The 23,664-nt window shown below is 38.5% G+C and overlaps 1 protein-coding gene across 1 annotated transcript; it reads right to left on the reverse strand.

The window, feature by feature from the left end:
- Positions 1–1,366: 1,366 nt before the first annotated feature.
- myom2a (myomesin 2a) lies at positions 1,367–21,657 on the reverse strand. Its single transcript, XM_030771191.1, is given in 39 exon segments — positions 1,367–1,444; positions 1,526–1,936; positions 2,421–2,476; positions 2,833–2,855; positions 3,005–3,041; positions 3,298–3,461; positions 3,999–4,104; positions 4,382–4,420; positions 4,548–4,635; positions 4,802–4,915; positions 5,389–5,456; positions 5,724–5,783; positions 5,958–6,102; positions 6,495–6,631; positions 6,907–6,951; positions 7,056–7,162; positions 7,458–7,617; positions 7,788–7,902; positions 8,357–8,535; positions 8,655–8,781; positions 8,965–9,152; positions 9,556–9,573; positions 10,035–10,156; positions 10,320–10,494; positions 11,610–11,802; positions 12,117–12,244; positions 13,463–13,519; positions 13,704–13,897; positions 14,154–14,295; positions 14,513–14,674; positions 15,070–15,231; positions 15,584–15,625; positions 15,830–15,918; positions 17,504–17,596; positions 17,968–18,119; positions 18,593–18,728; positions 19,112–19,204; positions 21,505–21,594; positions 21,596–21,657. Coding segments are annotated over 39 exon segments (4,557 nt in total).
- Positions 21,658–23,664: the final 2,007 nt, after the last annotated feature.

The following is a 23,664-nucleotide window of genomic DNA, read 5'->3' on the forward strand; positions in this document are numbered from 1 at the left end:
GTTTCGTTGTGAGTTGGTACATATTCGTCCACATTTGGCTCTTCTAATAGAGATGACAGTCCCGAGAACCTTGAATCTGGCACAACTGCTGACTGAAGCATCTTAACACAAAAATGCTGTAATTTCATAAAAATAGAACATAACCAGTTTACAAAAAGAATCTCAAATTGTTGGTGTCTCAGCTGAAGGCATTAAGTATTGATCTGTTTGACCTAAACTTTTCAAGTAACTGTCTCTGTTTTAATACAGGATAGGCAGCACAAAATTAAGAAGTTAGAATCATTCATTCTTTTTCATATTTTCATTTAAAAAAATGTAAACATAACCATTTAAAAGCTTCAAAAACTATTTCGAAAACCCACAAGCATATCATTTTTAAGTCAAAATCTTCTTGAATTAAAAAAAAAAGATTTTACATATATATGTAGTAGTTACTTACATTGTTCAGAGAGTTTCAACACATATTAAATTGGTTGCAAGACTGAGTAGTTAAAAGACTTTATGGATCAGTTGCTGTGCTATGTCCAGTAACACCACATCTCAGTCCTTGTCTACTTGTCCGGTAGAACAAAGATGAAGGAGAGGATCTAGAGAAAAGTGATTTTTATGCAAATACATAAATGTGAACCATCCAATGGAATCTAAAGTGGACACGCTTGACATTGCAAGCTGCATACACTGAGACCCGCCCACCTGCCTTCCCATTCTACCTTATACGGAGAGCTCTAAAGCAAGTCATAAGTCTCAACTTGTGTGCAGCTCGTAATAAAGCCTACCAAGACATGAAAGAACAACATGTCCTGAGGATTCAAACACAAGTAACATTACTATGCACATCAGAATGTTTTTTGTTCCTACACTGAAATGAAGTGACAGGTCATAAACAAAGGTAACAGATCAAAAACAACGCAGAGAAGGTGATTAGTGATGTTTATTGCCAACACAAAGCATTGGGAGGACACAAAGCATTAGGAGGACACTGACCATGGCAACGACTGACAAGATACACTGGTGATGTTTGAGATCGCACTGGCCTGTTCAGAGACTGATTCATCCTCTTAAGCCCACTAGAAGCTGTATATGAAACCACTATGAAACATATTATCTAGGTGGGGCATTTTCCTCAATGTGGAGTGCAGGTCAGGACTGGAGTGGAAACAGAAACATTCCTAAACGCATTTATTGCCTGTAATAGCACAAGCAAAAACATCACAGTTTTCTTCCCTCTGACAACAAGCGTGATAGATATTGACTTAATAATCGTCTCAGCAAAAAACTGGCAAACTATAATGAAAATCAACCTTCTTTTAATTTCAAACACTTTACATGAGTGCTATCAATTTTTCTTGCATTATAATCCATTATCTTACTTTCTGGGTGGGGTAGGGGACTTCACAGATCTGGGTGGGGTAGGGGACTTGGCACTCCTGGGCGGGGTGGGGGACTTTGGGGTAGGGGTTGGGGACTTGGGAGTTGGGGTTGGTGATTTTGAAAATGGAGGAGGGGTTGGGGTTGGGGATTTCACAGATGGAGCTGGAGTTGGGGTTGGGGACTTGACAGATGGAGCTGGAGTTGGAGTTGGGGACTTGACAGATGGAGCAGGAGATGGGGCAGGGGACTTCATAGACTGGGGTGCAGGTGATTTTGGTGGTGGGGCAGGTCTGGACATTTGCCCTAGTTTGGGCTCGGGTACCTCTTCGCCCTGCTTGTAGACGCTCACAGTGATCTCCACAAACTCGCCTCCATACTTGTTCCGCACATTGATGCTGTATTTTCCAGAGTCTTCCACAGAGACAGAATTGATGGTGAGGCTGGCGAATTTTCCGCTCTCAAGTCCAATCACACTGTGGTCATCGGACACAACCTCTTGCTCATTCTTGAACCAGGTGACCTCTGGGCTGGGGTCACCCCAAACTGTACAGGTCAGGCTCAGGGTCTGAGGGAGAGAGGAGATCACAAAGACAGCATTAGGGAGGCATTATAAATATTATTTTCAATCAAAAACAAGAATTTTCTCAGCTGTGAATACTACAGATCTGATCTCAAAGTACATTCCAAGTTGAATATACATCGCTATTGCAAGTCAAGATATGATCTAAAATGCAATCCATCCAGAATGCAATAAAGGATTGCTCCGTTTGTCAGGAAGAACACATAAAGTGCTGCTTATTGCTACTTTGAAACTTCAGAATTCAGTATGAAGCACAATATTATATACACTTAATGGCAAGGATAAAAGATCATTTCTTACAAACATATAATAGTATTAAAACATGTTGAATTCAAAACAGGTTTGAATTTAGACACAGAAGGACATCTGTGTTTCACCATCTGGGTTAAGGAATAAACACATTCCAGTGGCTAATGACTCTCATGACTTGCCCTGGTGAGTAATGTAAGGTAAACAAAGGAACACTCACCTTCTTTTCCATAATGGTAACAACATCGGGGAGTCCACCAACAACTCTGCCACGGTCTACAGAGATGAGGGAAAGATACATATTTATCTCTTTATCTAAGGCATGCTGCTATAAATAAAATCATCTCCTCATGTTGCAGTATAATTAACCCAAAATATCCAGAGACTTTCTAAAATTAAACCTAATTAATATTCAAACTGACTGCTAGTATTGCAAAAACATTATGAATTTTGTAACTGTTTGTAAGATATTATGAGAGCTCAAGCTCATTAATAATGCGTAAGTGTAATGTAATCTATTGTACACGTAGTAGGCTATACTGAGGTAAATAATAACAATAATTTTTGAGAGCCAAAGTTAAATCTTTGGAAGAAACATTCAATGGTGTGTTATCGTTTGATGTAATACTCACTCTTCTCAGCAAACGCAGCAGCTCTGGATGAAGGAAAAGAGAAGAGCAATATTACCAACAAGGTTATGGTCAAAGTCTTTTTAAAAAAAATATTTGAGAGCAATAACTCAGTAAATTATCACTAGAATTTTCTAGCATGTCCTGGAGGTCACAAATAAACATATTCCCTTACTTCAGTCTTTGATATTCAGCATAAGCATCATTGTATGCTACGGGAACAAGAGAAAACACATATGAATTTACGCAGGCATGAAAACGATCCATTGTAATCTGTAATTGAACTCTGACCAAAATGCTACCATAATTTTCCACAAGCCATCCTGATGTTTGAGACACATAGATAAGAATAACATTGGCCAGTATGGTACAAATGGATTTAAAAAAAAATCTACCCAGCACTCTCTATCCACGAGCCATTAACAGTAATGAGCACGTATAAAATTCAGACTGCCTTTTTTCACTTGCCTTGTCCAGAGAGGTCGAAGGAGCGTGTATGGGCAGTTACACCATCATGGATCTCAATGGTGTATAGGCCTTTCTCCTTATCAGTGGGTTCACAGATCTGCATCCAGGCATTTTCTGATGTGCCCCCAATCCTCATCCTCTCAGAGGACGCAATCTTACTTTCCCTGCGCACAGGACACAGTTAAGATGTGTCAGTTAAGATACACTACAAAGAGGAATGTGAAAGCAGCTAGGAAACATTTCATATGATGTAAGTGCCATGATATTTTTAGAAGGGCCTTTTGAATTTCACTACTGTTAAAGGAAAATTTAAAAAAAATCTACTAAATTAATGTTGACAACTGTATACTGTATAATCAAGGGCATCACATTAAGATATGAAACTTAATAGCATTTAAAACAACAAAAGGCTTGCTTGAAATACATGAACACTAACATTCTGAAAGGTCTAAACAATCAAAACAGCATTTAAAAAAACAGCAGTAAAAAAACCAGAACAAAACACTTAATTCATTTGATTAATGTCATTGCAGTGAATTATCTGGTAACATTTTTAACTAGAGTGGAAACCGCTTATTGTGATCACGGTTATAGTGATCAGGTTCACCCGGACAGACGTGATCACTATAAGCGGTTTCCATTGTATTTCAAAAGTGACTGGTTTGTCAGTGGTGCAATGACACAGAAAAAGCTCAGCTTACTTGTGGAACCAGTGTGTTTTCATCTCCTCTGTGTAGTACTTCATGTAACACTGCAGTCTAATGCCCTCAGGAGTACACTGCAGGACCAGTTCAGACGCGGACGAACCTGTCACCACAAGCAGAGACGGTAAGATGACCAGGGTTTGTCATTGAAACAGTATTTACACATGTAAATTACTGTGACAAAATATAAAATCAATTGCGTATAATCTTCCAGCAGACAAAAATTTAGGTTATGACAACATAATTATGCAAGATGGTGAATGTTAGAGGGATTCAAGTTGGAAAAGGTGCTTTTAAGTGAGGCTACAGCTGGAATGTAAAACAGCTATCTCTTTCTGATGTCACTTATGCATTGCTTCATACAGTGACATGAACCTTACCAGCAACATGTGCTATGGCATTAATGATATCCTCAAACACTGCAACAGAGAAAAAGACAAGAATCATGAATCAAGGAAATGAGTGAAAACACAATTTATCATTATTATTATTTTTATTATTATCATTATGATTAGTAGTCGTATTGTTGTTACATAAAGCCTATACCTTGTCCAGATATATCCAAGACAGATGTATCCTTTCCACGGTCGTCACTCATTGTGGCCTTATAAATGCCTTGATCTTTTCTGGAGAACTACACATACCCATGCACGCACACACCCACACAAACAATGATCAACACCTTTTAATGTGGCACTTCATAACATAACAGACATTTTATTGCTCAGATTAAATGCATTTCGTCAACAGTAATCTGATGGCCTGACGATGATTTGTGTGAACCTCACAAAGTTACTTACCAAGGGAATAGGAAGGGCACAACTTCCAGACATCACGTTGGGTGCAACATCAAGAACAATCTCCTCATCATCTTTGAACCAGGCGAATGTAGTCTCTTTTTTCACATTGGCAAGCTGGATGAGAAAAAAAAATTGTAATTTCTTTTTCACAATATGATTCATATTATCCGATAATCAGAAGTGACACCAAGTGCAATGTGTGGCAACTGACTGTGCCAAGGGATTTGAGCTTGAAACATCAACTGAAAACATCCTTTATACTTCTAATCCTTAAAATGACACCTACGTAATGTTTTACTTGCTTGCTTACTTACTTTGGTTTTCTTTTCTCCTCAATGGAATGGTAAAAGTCATGCTCAATTTCATCTTTAATATATCATTTCAATTTCAGTTTTAAATAGCAATTAGTGGCAATACATTATATTCAGTCTTTTACATACTCCATAAAATCAACCTTGCAACAGGAACATTTAAAAAATGTACTGGAAACTGGAACATTTTACCATTCTCTTGAACAGCCTCACTGGGAAAACAACCTAATTTATTATATGAGATATGCTTTTGTTTTGTTTTGTTTTTGTTTTTACCTGGCAGACCAACATCACAGTACAGTCCTCCTCCACATGGAAAGACAGGTACTCCTTGAAATGAGGACCTGGAGATAGAAGAAAATGAAGAAAAAAAAGTGAAAATCTCGTACTGACACAACTGAACACAAATTGAACAATAATATACATCTTTGACCGAAATGTATGTGTATATCTTTACATGTACATTAATTAAAACAATTATGTCTTCCCCAGATAGTAAGAGACAAAAATTAGATCAGTACAAAGCATTAATATCATTATACATGAGCGTACTAAATGCTTAGTGATCATTTATTGATTATGTCTTATAGATAACATGCACATTTTTCAACCTTGCTTTCTAATGTGCTCCTTCCTCTGGAAATCTGCCTCCTTCAGAGCGGCCTTGAAAACTGAAACAGAACAACACGCAACCATGATATACTCACTACTATTCTAGAGTGACAAAACAGAGAACAGGTATCTTACGTCAAACACAAAATGAACTGCTTATTAAATACAATGTTTTGTATTTAATAAGCTTTGTAAAAAATAGCGACAAACAAATAAACAAACAAGATCCTCACCATCTCCCACAAGCACCAGGGAGCTTTGGTTTTTGGCCTTTCCATCATGGATCTGAAGAGTGTATGTGCCCTCATTGGCCTTGGTGAAGTGCTCAACAGTCATTTGGATGATACCAGTTGAAGCATCATGACTGATCTTACAACCCTAAACATATTTTAGAGAGATTAACTGTACTGTACTACTACAGACATATGTGCAAATATATATATATATATATATATATATATATATATATACACACACACACACACACACACACACACACACACACATATATATATATATATATATATATATATATATGCATATATATATATATATATATATATATACACACACACACATTAAGATAAATGAGGACACTGATGTGGTGGGTTTATGTTAATGGACTTGAGGTGACTGATTTGTTGTATAGGATGTGAGATTATATAGATTAAATGCAATCAGTGAAGGTGACAGATCTTAAAAAGTCACACTGAGGTAACAAATTTGAGATAGCATATTTGAGGTAGTGGATTTGAGGGTTTGGTACTTACCTCACTGCTTGTGACCTCCTTATCATTGACAACGAACCTGTAGGATACAGCTGAAGACATTTTCAAGGCCTGCAACCAGAAACGCACGTGACCCTTCTCCAAGATTTCATAATTCAGCTCCGTCTTCAGGGGAACAACTAGAGAAATTCAAGACATTCATCTTTGATTACAACAAACATATAATATAATGGGTTTAACCCTCAACAAGCAATGCCACCAATGACTGAAATCACACACCACTTAATAGAAATTCCCAGTATATCTTTTCTTGTTTACCATGTCTTAAAACCACCTTAAATATAACAAATGTGCTGTGTGACTCCATAAAATGTTAAAGAGATGCATATGGTGGACACTTGTCCACAGCACATCATGTTCAATGAAGTCCAAACAGGCAAACAGTAATACTCACTTGGGTGTCTGATGTTATAGCTGAGCTCAAGCAGTTTGTTAAGGTCTGTGACAGAGGACAGAGAAAGCACACATAAATATGACCCTGACGAAAAGTCACCTGTATTTGAAATAGAAACAGAAAAAGACACTCAGTGCCAGCTCCATTACCTTCCTCAGTGATGGTGTGGCTGGCAGAAACTCCATCTGTTTCAGTCACAGCCACAGAGTAGATGCCCAGGTCCTCCTTCTCAGGATTAGTGAAAGTCAGCTTAGAGCTTCAGAGAGAACAGGATCCACTTGTTATTACAGGAACATCCAAAATACAATACTTTATAGAGGCAGTTGTAACGATGCTTTGTTTCCATCGTGTCATTTTCATAACTTTGTGATATTATTTGTAATTTAGAGCTATTATAATAGTTTCGAGTTATTTTTCATGCTTTGATTCTCCGTGGAGCAACTGCCACACACAAAAATATGATTTATCACATTGTTTTATGTTATTTCACCGGTATTAAAGCGTTCTGATTGTATGATTATGCATAGAACAAACAAATACAGGTGACATACTGTCTTCCTTTGGTTGAGATGGAGACTCTGTTGGATTCGCTGATTTCTTTGTAGGACTTTGACCACACGAACTTGGAGATTTCAGATGACTCACAGGCTTCGAAAGACAAGAAGACATCTCCAGTCTCCTCATCAACACCCACAGCTATCTCCTTAGTACCTTAGGAAAAGAAGATGGAAAAAAAAGAAAAAATATGAAAAGGTGACAAATTAATTAAGCTATTTGTGATAAGAGAGAAAGTGATAGGTCACTCGCGTGTTATGCACAGGAAGCAACACCACGTTTTACATGACATTTGTGATATAGAAGTGATGGAATTGATTATTTACCTGGCAGGGCCTTTGCACAAACAGCCTCAGAGATCTCTGAAGCCTTTCCCACTCCATCAGCATTCACTGCACGTACTCTAAACACATACGATGCTCCTTTCTCCAATCCGGTCACCTTAGAACACAACACATGACTACTGTACCCAATCAGATGCACAATACTGAGTAAAAGTACACCTTTCTAATGATTGACCACCTTCTTGACCAGACTCAAAGTATTCCATAGCTATCCATGAGCTCTATCTGCCTTCAAAAAGCTGCGAAAATACCAACACACTACTGCTGGAGATGGCAGCTGCCTACAGTCAGGGATATGTGTATATAGCCTGTAAAGATGTATTCTAACATAAATAACTGATGAGCATTTAAGAATGAACGTCTGACAAAAAGCTGATAGTAAGTATGAAAATAAATACTCTAATTTCACTTCACTTTTGCTTTAAATACATATTTTTCGGGATGGAATATTTTTATATGGTAACTCAGAGGAAATTTTGAGGATAATATTATGAAAGATGCAACCTTCAGCGCCTGGTGAAATCATGTTTTCTGCTTGTGATGATGCTCACCTTCAGATAACGATGAGCAACTGCTTCCTCATTCACAGCAACAAAATCGGACGAGCCTTTCTTAGCCATCTCCACTAAGTAGCCTGTGATGGGGCTGTTTCCAGTATAGACAGGGGCCTTCCACTGGAGCAGCAGAGAGTGATCTCGAACCTCCCAGAAACTTATGTCATAGGCTGGGCCTAAAAAAAGCCAAAACATGTAGCACACATCATCTGTGAGCTCAGCTATACTCTCTCAATCACAACCAGAGTTGTATTGCTATTAGAAAGAATGTTCTGATTGGATGAGATGGACTGACCGGGCTCAGGCATAGTCCAGGCCTCACAGGCGAAAGCCTTGCTGGGTTCAGATGGCACACCTACTCCTGCGAGATTTGCAGCTTGGATCTTGAACTCATAAAATACCCCAGCAGTCAGGTTCTCAACCTACATAAAGAAGACCAACATACATTAAGTGGACAGACAAACACTTTGGTGCTAGGATAATCATTATGAGAGTACATTAGGACCTCATTGGAGCTAGAGATGTGAGTTGTTAAAAAGCTCAGTTTCGTAATTGTGCATCGTTGATATGGTTGAGTTCTGAGTTTATGGGAGAATGGATGTTACCTTGTAAACCCTTTCGCTGGTTGGGGCGGTGCTGACCTCGACCCAGTGCAGGGAAGATGCTTCACGTTTGTCCAGGTAATACGCTGTGATCTTGGTTCCACCCGTATGCTTAGGGCGTTTCCAGGCCAGAGTCATGGAGGAGCCATCACAGCTGAGCAGAGTGATGCCGTAAGGGGCAGAGGGGGCCGCTGGGAAAGAAGCAAACCAGAGTACATAACACATACTTCACAACTGTTACTACAGCCATAATCATTTATCATTATGGTAATCAGTGTGATTCAATAGTCCTTATCACTCAGTGAAGTGGAAATAGCTAATGAACATTCCCTTAACACAGTAATATTATTAGAAACAGACATACAATTCACCATATATATTTAGAACTGCTAATGTATGAAAAACCAAGAATGTTATTGATGACTGGCTCATGAGGTAGACACTGACCAATCACTTCCTGTGGTGTTGGTTTACTTAGTATGTGCTCATGGTAGGAAAGGCGGAATGATATTAATTGAGGTGGTGGAAACAAGAGAAATAAAAAAGGAGTGTGCAGCTATACTATGAAGGGACAGAAAATCATTACATACATACCATACTCCACTCCCTTCTCTGTATGGAATGATACACATTTTTATAAAACATATTTTAAATTGTGGATCATACAGTGACTTTTTATATTCCACTGTCATATCTGTTATATCTTTATTTCTGTTTATTTCATACTATGTGATTAAAAAAATAACAATCAGCAATCTCCCCAAAATTCTTACTCTAACTGTTTTTTTTTTTATTATTTAATAATAATAATAATAATAATAATGATAACAATAATATAAGTTTATTTAGAGCCAAATATCACTATTTATAATTTGATTTTTATTTACTAATTTGATGTATTCATTATATCATGTTCAATATCTAAGATTTTTCAGTCCACTTTTCCACACATTCCCTTACAACAAAAATGCCATCCTGGTAACTTTTATCATTCCTTATAGTCAGTCTACCAGTATAATGAATGAGCAGACTTAAAGTTTGGTGAGTCAGAGTTTGATGGAGTCAGTGCTTACCAAGGGCTGCATCAATCAGGAGAGGAGCAGACTCCTGAGACTCCTCACTCAGTCCGTATGCATTAACAGCCTGGACACGGAAAACATACGTCTCACCGGGAATAAGGCCATGGACCACAAATCTGTGAAACAAAAAAGTCATTTCACCAACTGTAGCAACCAGCACTGTCTTGATATCTGCACCTGCAACGAGTCACTAGAGCTCACCCTCTTTAACAAAATAGGAGGATCAGCTGTTTCATGTGGTCCAGCAGAATGAAACTATGATGTTTTTTAAAGACTCACCTGGTATGTTTATATGGCCTGTGATTACAGGCTGTCCAAGTCTTGGAGCCCACTACAGAGGCGTCAATATAGTAGCCCATTAAGTTGTTGGCATGTTTTGGGGGGTCCCACTGCACAAAGGCAGAGCTTTTTGTGTTCCTGGATGCGATCACCTGACCAGGAGCAGATGGAACACCTGTGGGAGTCGCAAATGATTAGACTGTTACAATCTGAAAGAATTCAGGAAAAATTTACTATGCAGAGAAAAAACAATGGGAGGATGATGGACAACAGACAATTTTCTCCAAATATTCGAGGAAGAGGTTGAGGGATGCCGCAGATCAGGAATTTTTCTGATTTTTTTTTCATGACATTCCCTGCTGTCCTCTTTTCTTTTTTCCATATTTTGTTCTTGTGTTTTTTAATCTGCCTTCAGGTTGTTTTTAAATGGTATTCATTTATTGCTGATGCTCCTGTCAATACAAAGTGATTAACTAAAATATCAGTATGATGTATTTGAACTGTTAATGATGAATTGTGCTACATATATTCCCCACATGTCTGTGGTAAAATATACATAAACAGAAAAAGACAAAAACAACAAGAACAACAAGGGAAAAAAAAACATTTATACAAATTTTACATCTTATACATAACTCATATCACTTTGGTTGGCAAACCAGGTTGTTCAAGTATGCACAGAACATTTATATACCTATAACATAAGGACATTGTTAAGTGATGGACAGATATACAGATACATCCTTTTCACTGTGATGGTGAAAATCCAAACAGGTGTGGAAAAGTGAATACTTAAGTATTTCAACGGTTAAACCCACTGGCATGTTTTGAGTAAAGTGGCCTTCATGATAATAAAAGTGAACAAACAAGAAACTCAAGAAACTTTAAGTAGTAGTTTGGATAATTATGCTGACAAGTTTAGCCCCATTTGGACCAGTAATACGAGAGGCTTGCCATGTCAGGTCTCCTTTAATCATGGTGAAAATGCCACTTACAAACTGAGTGACATTGTTTTGTGCAACAGTAAATGTAGAGTGATTTTTTTGGGACAGCTGTGCTCTGTTAGTCTTAACTAGTGGAGGAACCTGGAAGTGATTGTGACATCATTTAGTAAAGTACAATTATCATACATGAAATACATACCAAGAGGCTGCTCACTACCTGTAAAGATATATTTGATACTTGTTCATTCATCAAAGAAGCATTTGAGAAGTTCTTTTTACAAAACACTCTTGAGTCTTATTGACTACTTGCTTCAATTCACCATTAACACTATTTCTCTATGAGAACTCATCTTACCGTAAGGATCCCGTTTTTGAATGGGAGCCGTTGGTTCAGATGGCTCACTCTGACCATACTTGTTAACGGTGGTCACGCGGAAACGGTAAGCTTTCCCATCTTCCAAATCAAACATGGGGTAACGAGGGGAGTACAGCGGCACGGCTGTGTTCACCCTCTGCCATAGGTGACTGTCACCGACAGACTACAGGAGAGAGCCATGTGGAACTGTGAGACCGCACATTAAAGGGAATCATGTGAGGAAGGAGGGCAGCCAGCTACACCCGGATATTTCGCCTCTGGAGCACCAGTGTAAGTTACCGTCATCTTATCATTAAGCCGTAGCTTTACTTAACCTGTGCTATACCCTAATACCAGTACTGGACAATAATAATCCATTACTAAGTTCTAACTGGACCATTAATTAATCATGTACCGGAAAACTTAATTTATGAATGAGACATAGATATTCAGTTCTGTTTATTTAATACTGGTAGCCAAACACACGCCTTCCCACACCTTCTCAATGAGGTACCGCAAAGCCGCCTCTCCACGAGGGCTTGGAGGGGTCCAGCTGAGAACGATATAGGTTTTGTTTATTTCTGAGGCATGCACATCGGTGGGCGGTCCAGGAAAAGTAACGGGCCCTAAGGAGGAATACAACAGATGGCAATGTCTGATCCACAGACAATCTGCAGAACAGACACTCTATTTTTCTCAAGTGTGTCTGTTTCCAGTTGAAAGGTGCATATTTGGTAACAATGTTTACTTCACTTATTTGACCTAACTAATTTACATGCAGTTATTTTACCACAAAGTTTTCTAAACAGAATTTTAACAAAATATAACATCATTTTTTTTATAGAAATATTTAAGAATACTTACAAATTATTTAAGAAATGATTGTCACAAGCTATTTTAAATAACTGAGCATGAAAGATTCTGTGGAGACAGGATAAAGATTCCAAGGATAAAAATCTTAACATTACTGTTACCAAACATACACATTTTCACTGGTATTTAAGAACAGGATATAACACACTACCAGTAAGAAAATGTCCTATTGTCAGCCTCGCAAGTGCAGGTCAATGAAAACCCAACACAGTATTACACTGGGGATTAGCTTTAAACGTGTAGGCAAAAATTATAAATCTACAGCTTTAGTTTGGCGTGTTTTGAGTTAAATTTGGTGCTCTGTGCAGTGCACTAGCACTAGGAAATGACCTGAGAGATGATTTAGTTGTTAAACACATCATGAATTTATTAATTGTAATTACTGCGATCTTAAAAGCTTTGCAATAAACTGACCAGCCAAGACCTACTGAAGACAATATGGAGGAAACAGGTTCCACATAGACTTTTAACACTTTTTTAAATCAAATGCTTCTTTGACAGATGAGATTAACTTTGTTGTACATGGAGGTCTTTATACAACATTAGTTTATGTAGGATGATATTTTTAAATTTTGGATGATTGTCTTGCTGTTTGAATGCTGTGTGTGTGAAGAATTTTTAGCTATCACACCTTGATTTATGTTGATAAAATCAAGAAAACAATTTAAAAAATTCTTTGGTCAACACTGACTCATTTGTTATAGTTATGGGCCCTGACCGTTCAACAATGAATGTTCAAAATATGAATGGAAATAAATAATACTGAGAAAATGTTAGTGCTACCCCCTTTTATCCGTTTGACAAGGTTATTAATACCTCAAAAAGCAAGCATTTTGTTTAGCAGATGGGATGATTTTTTTTTTAGTGATTCTAATGTTGTTAGAGATTTATGGTTTAAAGCCTAATCTATCAAATTCTGTTAGAGAATTCTGGTTTAAAGCCTGATCTGTCAAATGAACAATGATGGATACTACCTTCCAGTTCATCTCGTCGAATCACAATGTCATATTTCCCCTCCACCTTAATCACTGTTATGATACACAAACATGATCTGAACATGATACTCACACAATGTCTCACTATAAAATGTGCATGTGTGGTTGGTATTGGTTTAATAACTATAGTAGATCTTGAGTAGTGAGACAATAGAACAAGGTTTTATTGGTCACCTCCTGATAACAGCCTCCCCAGGTGCATGTTACTGTGCCTTACCTTCAACATCACTCTCAGGCTCCAGGGCAAACAATCCAACGGACTCCCTGGAGGGCAGGCTGATTCCAGCGCTGTTGACAGCTCTCACACGGAAGTGATAAGAGTGTCCCTCAGTGAGCCCGTGCACTGGGTACTTGCAAATTTTGACTGGAGCATCATTACACTGGACCCAGTCTTTTGACCCGGACGCACGTCTGAAAGCGGCAGAGATGAAATGCAGGCATTTAGGGTATTCGCTAAAACGTCGATTAATCGCACCACGAAAAGTGTAATGCGACCCCCATGTCACCTCATGTCCTTTACCTTAACATTTTTGGAATGCAAAGTCTACTGTAACTGAGCAGAATGCAATAATATATGATGTAGTGGCACTATTAATAAGACAAAACAACAACAGTTTATCGGCACTGTTGTAATAGCCTAACAATAGGTAAAGTGTCTTGCATAAACCTGTCAACAAAGTATCCCGTGATGGATGCCTCATGGGTGATGTTGGGTGGTTTCCAAGTGACAAGAACATAGTCCTTGTTTGCATCAGAAGCTTTCACATCCATGGGTGCTCCGGGGGCTCCAGTCACACTGGGGGCAGCATCTAAAGTACAGACACAGTGTGGTAAAACAGCAGGTAATCATCACATGGGACGGAGTCCACTCTTCTAAAAAACACATGCAACCTGAACATATATTATTTAATATATCAAGTTCTGCATTATATTGATTTCTGCATTGTTTCAGAACATTTGAATGTGGTGTGCTGGAACGCCGTGGACACAGAAAGACAATGACGGGCGAAAGGTGTGTTATGTTACCTTTAACAAACAGGTAAGCGCTGTGCTCAGCAGTGCCGCCCTTGGTCCACACGCGGACAGTGTACAGACCCTCGTCATCCTTGTTCAGGTGTGGCAGAGTAAGAGAGGCCGCACCCCCACCCACAGACATCTCAGCCCACTTAGATGGTATGAGCAGTGTATCTGCAAACATGGCCCACACACACATACACAAAAAACACAAACATTTTTCATATTAGCCTCATAGCTTTGTGCTGTGTTGACATTTATTCATTTAGCAAACGCTTTTATCCAAAGCAACTTCAAAGTGAGGCAAAACACAAACCGAGCATGTCGTCATTATGAAGCTGTCTGTGGTATAAGTGCTGCAGTGAAATGCAGTATTAGACATCTGTATTAGGTATCATATTCAATGTATTAAAATTTAAAACACCTTTTTTAAAAACTTACGAGAAGAGGTTATCTGTACGACACCGAATCAAAACGCCAGACTCATTTTAGTTTAAAGCTCTATAGCTTTTCATCTGCCCTCACTACTTGTGCACATAGCTTTATAGCACAGTCAAAATGTTCCTCACCATCTCTGTACCACATGACCTCAGCGGGCAGGTTGGGAAGGTCAGGAACCACCACCATGCTGGCCACCAGAGTCGCTGACTCGCCCTCAGTTCCAAAGGTCACTCCAAATGTCTCCAACAACGTCACTTCCAGCTTGCTGGCGTGGACAGCACCCAAGGGAGCTACAGAAGAAGCAAATTTAATTCACTTTCCATGGCTATCTCAACTAAAAACCTAAGCTAGCCATTAACTTAGTAAAAAAGTATAAACTTGGAAAGAGTCTGGGATTACTTAAGGGATTAAGGTTTAGAAGTAAGAGTTACATATAAAAGCTATATTGAAATATTGAGAAATATATTGTGTTTACCAAAGCTAAACTCATCTTTGGCACAACCTGTTTCCATGCAATATTTTCCACGACTTATCAAGGCCCTTAGACAGAAACACAAAGTGTTATTTGTGGGCTGTGATCTCAGGACATGTCCTTCAGAACTGGGTAGTTGCCAAACTGACAACCAGCACTCAGTGTCTCACCTTGTCCAGGCAGATGCGAGCTCTCTGCTGCCCCTGCTGGTCCTGTGAAAACAAGGCTCTATTTACAATCAAAAGAAACCACCAGCAATAATGAGGTTTTATGTTAATATACTTATTTCAAAACAATATCTGTCTAAAGGAAAAAAAGGAAAAAGCTATCAAATGAAACTGATTTACTATAAATGGGATACAAATTTAACTGCATTCAAACCAGAATAAAAAGAGAGAAAATAGAGAGAAACTCACTCCTGACAGCGACAGTGGCTTTAGTAGTGGCTTTCCCTTCAGGGTTGGTTGCCACAGCACTGTATACTCCAGAATCAGTCACTGAACATCTGAGGAGACAAAACACAAATGTATATTGTCTATTTTTATGTTTTTTGACATAAAACACCAACTATATTATTCATTCTTGAAAAAGACTGATTGAAGAGATTTTTGGTTGTTTTGTTCATTTTACCCAGTTATTCGTTTCCTACAGTTTGAATTTTCAGTCCACATGTTTCAGTATTAATCTATTCTTATCAGTCAACAAAATCATGAATGTGAATTATTTGAGTCAAGTGTGCTCATGCTGTGTGTATGTGTGTGTGTGTGTGTGTGTGTGTGTGTGTGTTTGTATGTGTTATTGTTTTTGTTTGCTTGTGTGGCTGTTATGGCTGACAGAGGGAAGAGGAAGTGGAAAGAATCTTTTCTTTTAATCTTCACACCTTTTCAAAAATTTCTAAGAGGTTTTTTCTTGTGACCATGTAAGTCCAGAGGAAATTGTGAATCATGTGTGGAACATGATCTCTCTCTTTAAGAGTGCACTGGAGCGCCATGAGTTCTAAGACATGCAACGAAGGGGTGGAAGGAAAGAACTTGGGGTGAGAATAGAAAGGAGAAATGTGACCTACACCAGGCAGGGACTATTTTAACACCACCCAGCTTCCTTAGCGGCCGACACAAAACAATTCTCTTCATCGTGTTTCCACCACTCATTACCCTCAGCCTACTCCTCTCAACAGAGCAGATCCGACACATTGGACCCTCTTTCAAAAGGAGCGTGACAAGACTATGAAGTAAGAGTTCTAAGCAGGTGGTTTCTGCCATGGGTGTGGCCCCCCCCCCCACCCCGTGCTGGTACAGTCATGGCGGCAGGGAGATGCAGATGGCAGGCGTTCCTGGATCAAATGACACAGGGCTAAGCAGAACGGCATGAACAGCTGAGGTGCCTTGAAGATGAGGGGAGGACTTCTCTCCGACCAAAAAAGAAAGGCAAACTTTCACCGACTCCCATTCACTCTCACCGAACCCTCTGACTTGGTTCAGAGTCTTGACGTATTTACCTCATGTGTTTACCATGGAATAATTCACAGTCCATAACCAGTCTTTTTTTCTTTTTTCTTTTTACAGTGGACCCTATTAAATATCTGAACTAAAACACCAATGCTGATATCGGATCCAAAATCGAGGCCGACCGTGACCTCGTGAGCTTTCAGCGATGTGTTAGAACAGCCGTGTGTAATTACGTCCTTTGATGGTGTGTGAAAGGAGTGAGATATGTTATTGTTGTTGTTTTTAAGCTAGTTAACTTTTTCCTCAGAGTCTCATTAACTGATTAGCTTTCATTTAATGTTTTCATTTGTATATACAGCCAAATGTATCTGCTTCTAACAGTACCAGAAATTATTCAAGTACACTATGAGTTTTTTTTTTTTTTTTTATGTATGCTAATCCATGTTTCAATCTCAAACTGGTTTGAGTCATGATAAGTTTGATTAAACTGTAGAAATGTGTGAGCTTATGGCCGGTGTAAATGTAATCATTAAATACAGGAGCCTGGAGAGCACAACAAGAACGTTCTTAGAGAAGAATGCACTTAGGTAATGACGTTTTCCTAAGTGACCCTCGGCTGACACTGCTGGGATGTGTCCTTACCTGCTGATGATCAGGCTATGAACTCCATATTTGTTCTCAATTTTGTACTTTCCTGGTGCACTCAGGGGTTCAACAGGCAAATTATTTTTATACCTGTGGAGATATTAAAGAAAAAACAAATGTAGCTGATTCCAACGCAAAGTTGAAAGTACAGCAATCAGGAAAACTGTCGAAAATAATAGAGTTCATTTTGCAGGTACACAGAAACTTTTATCTGTAAGCCAAAGACACTCCTCAAAGTATTGCCCAAAGAGCTCACATGCTGTGACTGATGGTACATAATTAACAGGTACTATTAGACTGTAACCACATAATATACACCGGTAACCCAACAATAATTCTGCAAACACAAAAAATTAATGTGCAGTATGTCTTCACATACATTCGCTACGAATATTTTCACACAGTGCTTAGAATACATTGATGTCTGTGGTAGTGAAATAACATGGGCATTGATGACTAACCATTTAACAATGGGGAGGGGGTTGCCCTGCACCGTGCAGAAGAGTTTGACCGGGGTTTTCTCCCAAACAGTGTGAGACCTCAGACTGACCAGAAAGTCTGGAGCTTTGTGCAGATCCATATGGATCTTCTTCCTCATTGACATTATCTCTGCCTGAAAGAGCAGGCAGAACTCCGAGTCATTTCTTTTACATAGGTACAATGCTTCTGAAACTCTGTTAGACATATGTTGGCATTCCATATACAATTAAATATACAGCTGGGTACTGAGCACAGTATTTTAACTATTCATTTGTTTATTTCTTTATTTTTTGAGTAAATGAGAGCTTGGACTTCAAGTGCTAAGTAGCATTTCATAACTGAATAGATCTGACATGTCAGTAAGTGGTCAGTGACATCATACAGTAGTAAACGGAGGAATCAGTTTTCAGTTTCACGTACTGTAGTGTCATTTTCCAAATCACAGCGAAGCTTTCAAACGTTAATCAGCTTTTAATTCTTACTCACGTACGAAACAAAAGAGGACCAAACAGCCATTAATCTAGGTGGATCTGAAGATTAACATTTTTTTAAACTGAGTTTTGCTGGACTTTGTGTGTATGTATGTTTATGTCTATTTGGTGTCACCTCTCTAGTTAGCTCAATGTTCTCCACTTGCTGGTGAGTTTCCACTTTCATCCTATGCAGCTCGTGCTGCAGCTCTGTCAGCTCCCTGCCAAACTTAGTTGTTACACGCTGATACTCCTCAACCTCACCAGCGCTCCTACACGCGCACGCACACACACACACACACACACACACATTTAAAAAAGTTTTAAAAAGTAAAATACATTCCTTCATGATGGAATCACGCTCTGATGAAAAATACGATTTTGATTTTATCTATGGATAATTTTGTGTCAAAATATTATATGGTCAAGCAGACAAGGATATATGGTCAAGGATAAAAAATCAATCACAGAAAATCTCAACATGAATGTGTACACTCATAAACATTCTCTTAACAAACCTCTAAGGTGAAGGAATATACAGTGCGGTAGCGTTTTTTTGTCTACTGTCAGGCTGGGGACCCATTCAGTATTCCCTTTCATTTTCTTAAAATAGCCTGAGACTTGAGGCCTGGCCCAGTGTCTTATTGGAACTCACCTCTCCCTGAACGCCGGCACAGTGTAGGCTGGTTCCGCCATAGCCGCCGAGGCCTGTACCTGCTCCTTCCGCACTGACGAAGAACTTGTGTGTCTGCTAAAATGCCAGAAAAAAAAAAAAAGGTAACACTTCAGCTTCAAGCACAAGTAGTACGTTTACAGGTTGCTACAAGAGTCAGCTTAAACAGATGTCTTCCATTGATCTTTTCATCAACTCATAATGATACAATGCATTTTGACATTGATGAAGTTTGAGTGTTTGAGTATCGTAAAGAAGAGTGTGGCTAATATATATGAATTCATGATACATCATATAGCAGAGTCATATAATCATAACAAATATCAGCGTGCTATGCAATAGCAGACAGCTTTAAGCAATCAATAGACTCACACATTTAGCACAAGAGCTCACTGATCTTTCACATAATGTCTGTACTTGATTGTACTTGATCTTAGTGTAGAAAGAAAACTCTCTGTGCCATCAGTTGAGTAAATGCTGAGAAATTCTTTGTTCAAAGGAGCACCAAAGCCTGCCACCGTCAGCCACATGATTTGCGAGCACGCTGCGTTTTGCATGAGAGGACCTGCACGGTGAAAGCTGATTCTTAGGGAACAGCAGCCATGAAATCCTGAATGCATTGTTTGAATGGTGATCTTGAAACTTTTCGTGATCTCAGTCAGCATCACATTAGCCAAAGTTTAGATGTATATGACAAGATCCCGAATGCATTTTGTCAGACCCTTTGTAACCCGAAGAGAACTTCATTTATCTCCATTCTCCAAATGGAATGGCCCAACCATTTTCCACTTAGAAGCCGCGGCTCGCCTCGTATGAATATCCATCTGTTACTTCTCTGTATTATTTCAATCCAAGTGTATGAAGACGAAGGGAGTTTCTGTGATGTTGAGTTTATACACTGCACAGAAAGGCTGCCATGTATTTTGCTGGGCTGTGATACCTTGGTACTGGAGCACTTTCCAGTACTGTAATGCAACTGGGTCACAGCGTGCAATTTACTCATCCAGTTCCCATCTAGGAAAATAAATAGCCCTCAACTTATCCAAAATGAAATTTTAGAACTTAATATGGCTTTGCAAGCCTCAACAAGCAGGAGGTACGATAATAACCAAAGAGCTACAGTGTGAATGGCACTCGTAAGCAGGATATGTGACCTACTAATGCAGGTTATACACAAAGGCGCAATGAGCAGCGTTTAGTCATGTCAACACAAACACCAGCTGATACCTTGAGGAATAATGGTGAACCACATGTTTAGAGCTGTGGTGCGTATGGTGCGTGTGGCCGACTTGCTTTTTTGTCTGATGATAAACTGGCATGGCCCTTGTAGGTACGTCAGGAACACTTGAAACAAACACACCAGGGAGCAACAACATGCTTTCATTCCTGATAAGCTCTGCCCTACATTACCATTGCTCTGGGGTTTAGGAGTTTTTGTTTTTTTTTCCTCCTTTGGTATAAATGGAACATTAATATTTCTACACTAAACCCCTTTATAAGCTTTTTGTTATTTTATGGCAAATCACTGATGGTTGCATAATAATGCTTCTACAGAGATAACCTAATGAACTGGAAACCAGAAACCAGTTGTACTTCAGTGGTGTTTTTACAAGATATATTACTCAGCTGATCACCACTTTTAGTTATGGGCTTATTGATAAAAACCGAACGTTTCTCATTATATGTTAAGTGAACTGCATAGAGATAACTTGTAAATAACCCTGCTTTTAGCGCTCAACAAGTGCACCATAAACGCCCCTCCACATTCCGATCTGCACTCCTCAGCAGTTCAAGTGCATCACCTTACCAGGCAAAAGTGCTAGCTAATCTGGAACAGGCCTGACCGTGTTCTAAAGGGCAACAATGAGAATGAGAACATAATTCATGGATACGCATCAAAAATGTCGACAAAGTTTTCAGCTGAATCATCTAGAATATATTAAGGTTGGTTTTCGTGACACAAATCTTTGTCGGTGAGTCAACCATTACCCAGAGGTGGTTCAGTGGCTATAGTGAAATCTTAATTGCATCCATAATTTCATCCATATTTTCGAGCTTTCATTTTGTAGGGGAAAGCGTACTGACGACTGACAATTATCAAGCTTACATTTTAAAGAAAACATACAATGAACCCTTGTATTTGAATGAATTCAATGCATATTACACAAATTCTAAGGCAGCTACAAATCAGATTTTCAAACGAGTTTAGTCCGGGTCATGAGCTTCTTGTGTAATTAGTTATGTCCAAGGTGGACATGGAAGGTAAACATTTCAGCACAGTAAGAAAACAGAATATGCCTCTCATTGCAAACATTTGTAGAGGAACTCGTATAAGACTTGCTTTAGACAGAATAACATTAAGACAGTCGACTTACCCCAAGAGAAATTAACCGCGCAGAGCGTTGGGAGACCAGCCTGAGACCACTTACAAACCTCTTGCTGATGGTAACAAAAATAATGCTCTCACTTAGGGAATGCCTTCGCTCGTCCATCCCATGTAAGGATACACTTAAGACTATATATAGCATTTACCTCAATTTTCAAGCTCATTTCGGACTCTGACTTAGACTTTGCAGCGGAGCAAGAAGACTGAAAGTAGTTTACCCCAAGGACGTTTTTTCTTTTTAATTTCTGACAGAAATTCTTGATTGTGAAAAGTCTGTAAAATATTTGAATAGACCATGACTTCGGACGTGTAATGGAATTGTGCGAGTAAATGAATCCCTCTAATGACAGACCGTTGGTATCGAACGTGAGGAGAGACTATGTCTCAATTACGAAATTGTAACTGTCTCATGCAACAGGTGCAACAACTGTTTAGGGCGGGACAGCAGACTGAATGAATTTGTTGTTTGTAAGCTTGTGAAAATACACAGCTTTTTGTGTTTATCTTATTGTTTTAGACCAATAAGTGATGCTTACTCTGTTCTACTCTTGAGACCTTTTGGGGTTTTTATTACCCCCTTCCCATGGAACCCGATGTCAAGAGCTATTTTTAAACCGAGATGAAATTTTCAGAGGCAGACAGTAGGTGATAACCTTACCACTTACAGTAGCTCCTTGAAAGGCACACTATTAATAAACCATCCTAACTATAAAAATAAGAAGTACTGCAAAGACACAAGTAATTGTTTCGAAAGTGGATGCATGTTTCCGTCGGTAGGCTTCCTGCATTTTAATCATACATAATACATTTATAAGTAATCTAATTAATCTTTTCTCCACAATGTTTTGTTCACGTCTTCTACCTCTGAAAGGGAATGCCTGAACATCAGAAGTACCAAAATAAATAACATCATATGTGTTTTATTCATTATTATGTAAGCCTGTCATATTGCGTTACAGTAGGAACAGGGTCAGTAGAGACTCTGGCTGACAAGGTCAACTGCTTTCTTTCGCTCTCTCCAACGGCATCTCAACATAATCTTTAAAATTTTGATATGGCAAATAACTGTTAAATTATTAAATATTCAAATAACTGTTAAATGTTAGATAACAATTACGACAGGTCTTTTAATGGTGCCTACTCTTTGACAGTGCCATAAACACCCCAAACCTAGAAAAAATAGATTTTAAGATTCCATCTCTCTATTGAGCCTCAAGAACAATAAAATTATGGTGAGCTAGTACCCTCTTGTGGCCAGTATTGGTAGTGCCCCAATAAATAAACAGAAGGAATCAACTGTAAAGACATATGGTGAAATGATGGAAATATGGATCCTCTGAACAACTGCCCATTTTTAAGAAAGAGGATAATAATAATATTTAGAGGATAACAAGATCTTGAGTTCAGTGGACATTGATAATACTGTACTATTATACATTACATACAATTTTATAGCATGAACTCAACAGCACAGTGCATTCGCTTGATAGTATGATTGCTTTTAAAATAAAGAAAGAAAAAGGTGGAACAGGTTAAACAATACTTCACTTTTAATTTCAAAAGCCATTTTCATTTGCATTTATCAATTTAAAAAAAAAGTATTTTACAAAGCATTTACATATCTATGCAATTGGAGTGCAGTTTTAGGCATTACTTTTTGTTTTTGTAATGGCAACATAAAACAACCAAAAATGTCCCTCAAGCTCTTTTCTGTTGTGCTTTAACATCTATGAAGCAGTTAGTGTCAAAGCAAGAATTTAAAGTGCTTGAAATCTCAGTAGTCTGAGTGCATAGAACAGAGTTTGACTCTATATTGGGACGAACATAACCTTTACGTGTATAATACTTTAATTCATAGTAAACAACACAGTAGTCACCATACAACTACCTTAAATATGGCTAGTTTGACAAAAAAAAAAAAAGTCTGGTTCACAAGGAATTTCTTTCTGTGTATTTCAATAATAAGATGGATGATCTCATTAAAAGGCTGAAATCTGAAATCTAAAGGGCAACTATAATTATTTATTACATTTAAAATTCTAATTACATTTTTAAAACAGCAAGGAAGAAACAATCTCTCAGATTTCTCATATTAAGTATTTGGTGTAGCTCTTTGTAGTTCTTTGTAGGCAGTCTATCCCAGTGATTA

This window comes from Chanos chanos, chromosome 4, assembly GCF_902362185.1.
Source record: "Chanos chanos chromosome 4, fChaCha1.1, whole genome shotgun sequence".
Lineage (NCBI taxonomy): Eukaryota > Metazoa > Chordata > Actinopteri > Gonorynchiformes > Chanidae > Chanos > Chanos chanos.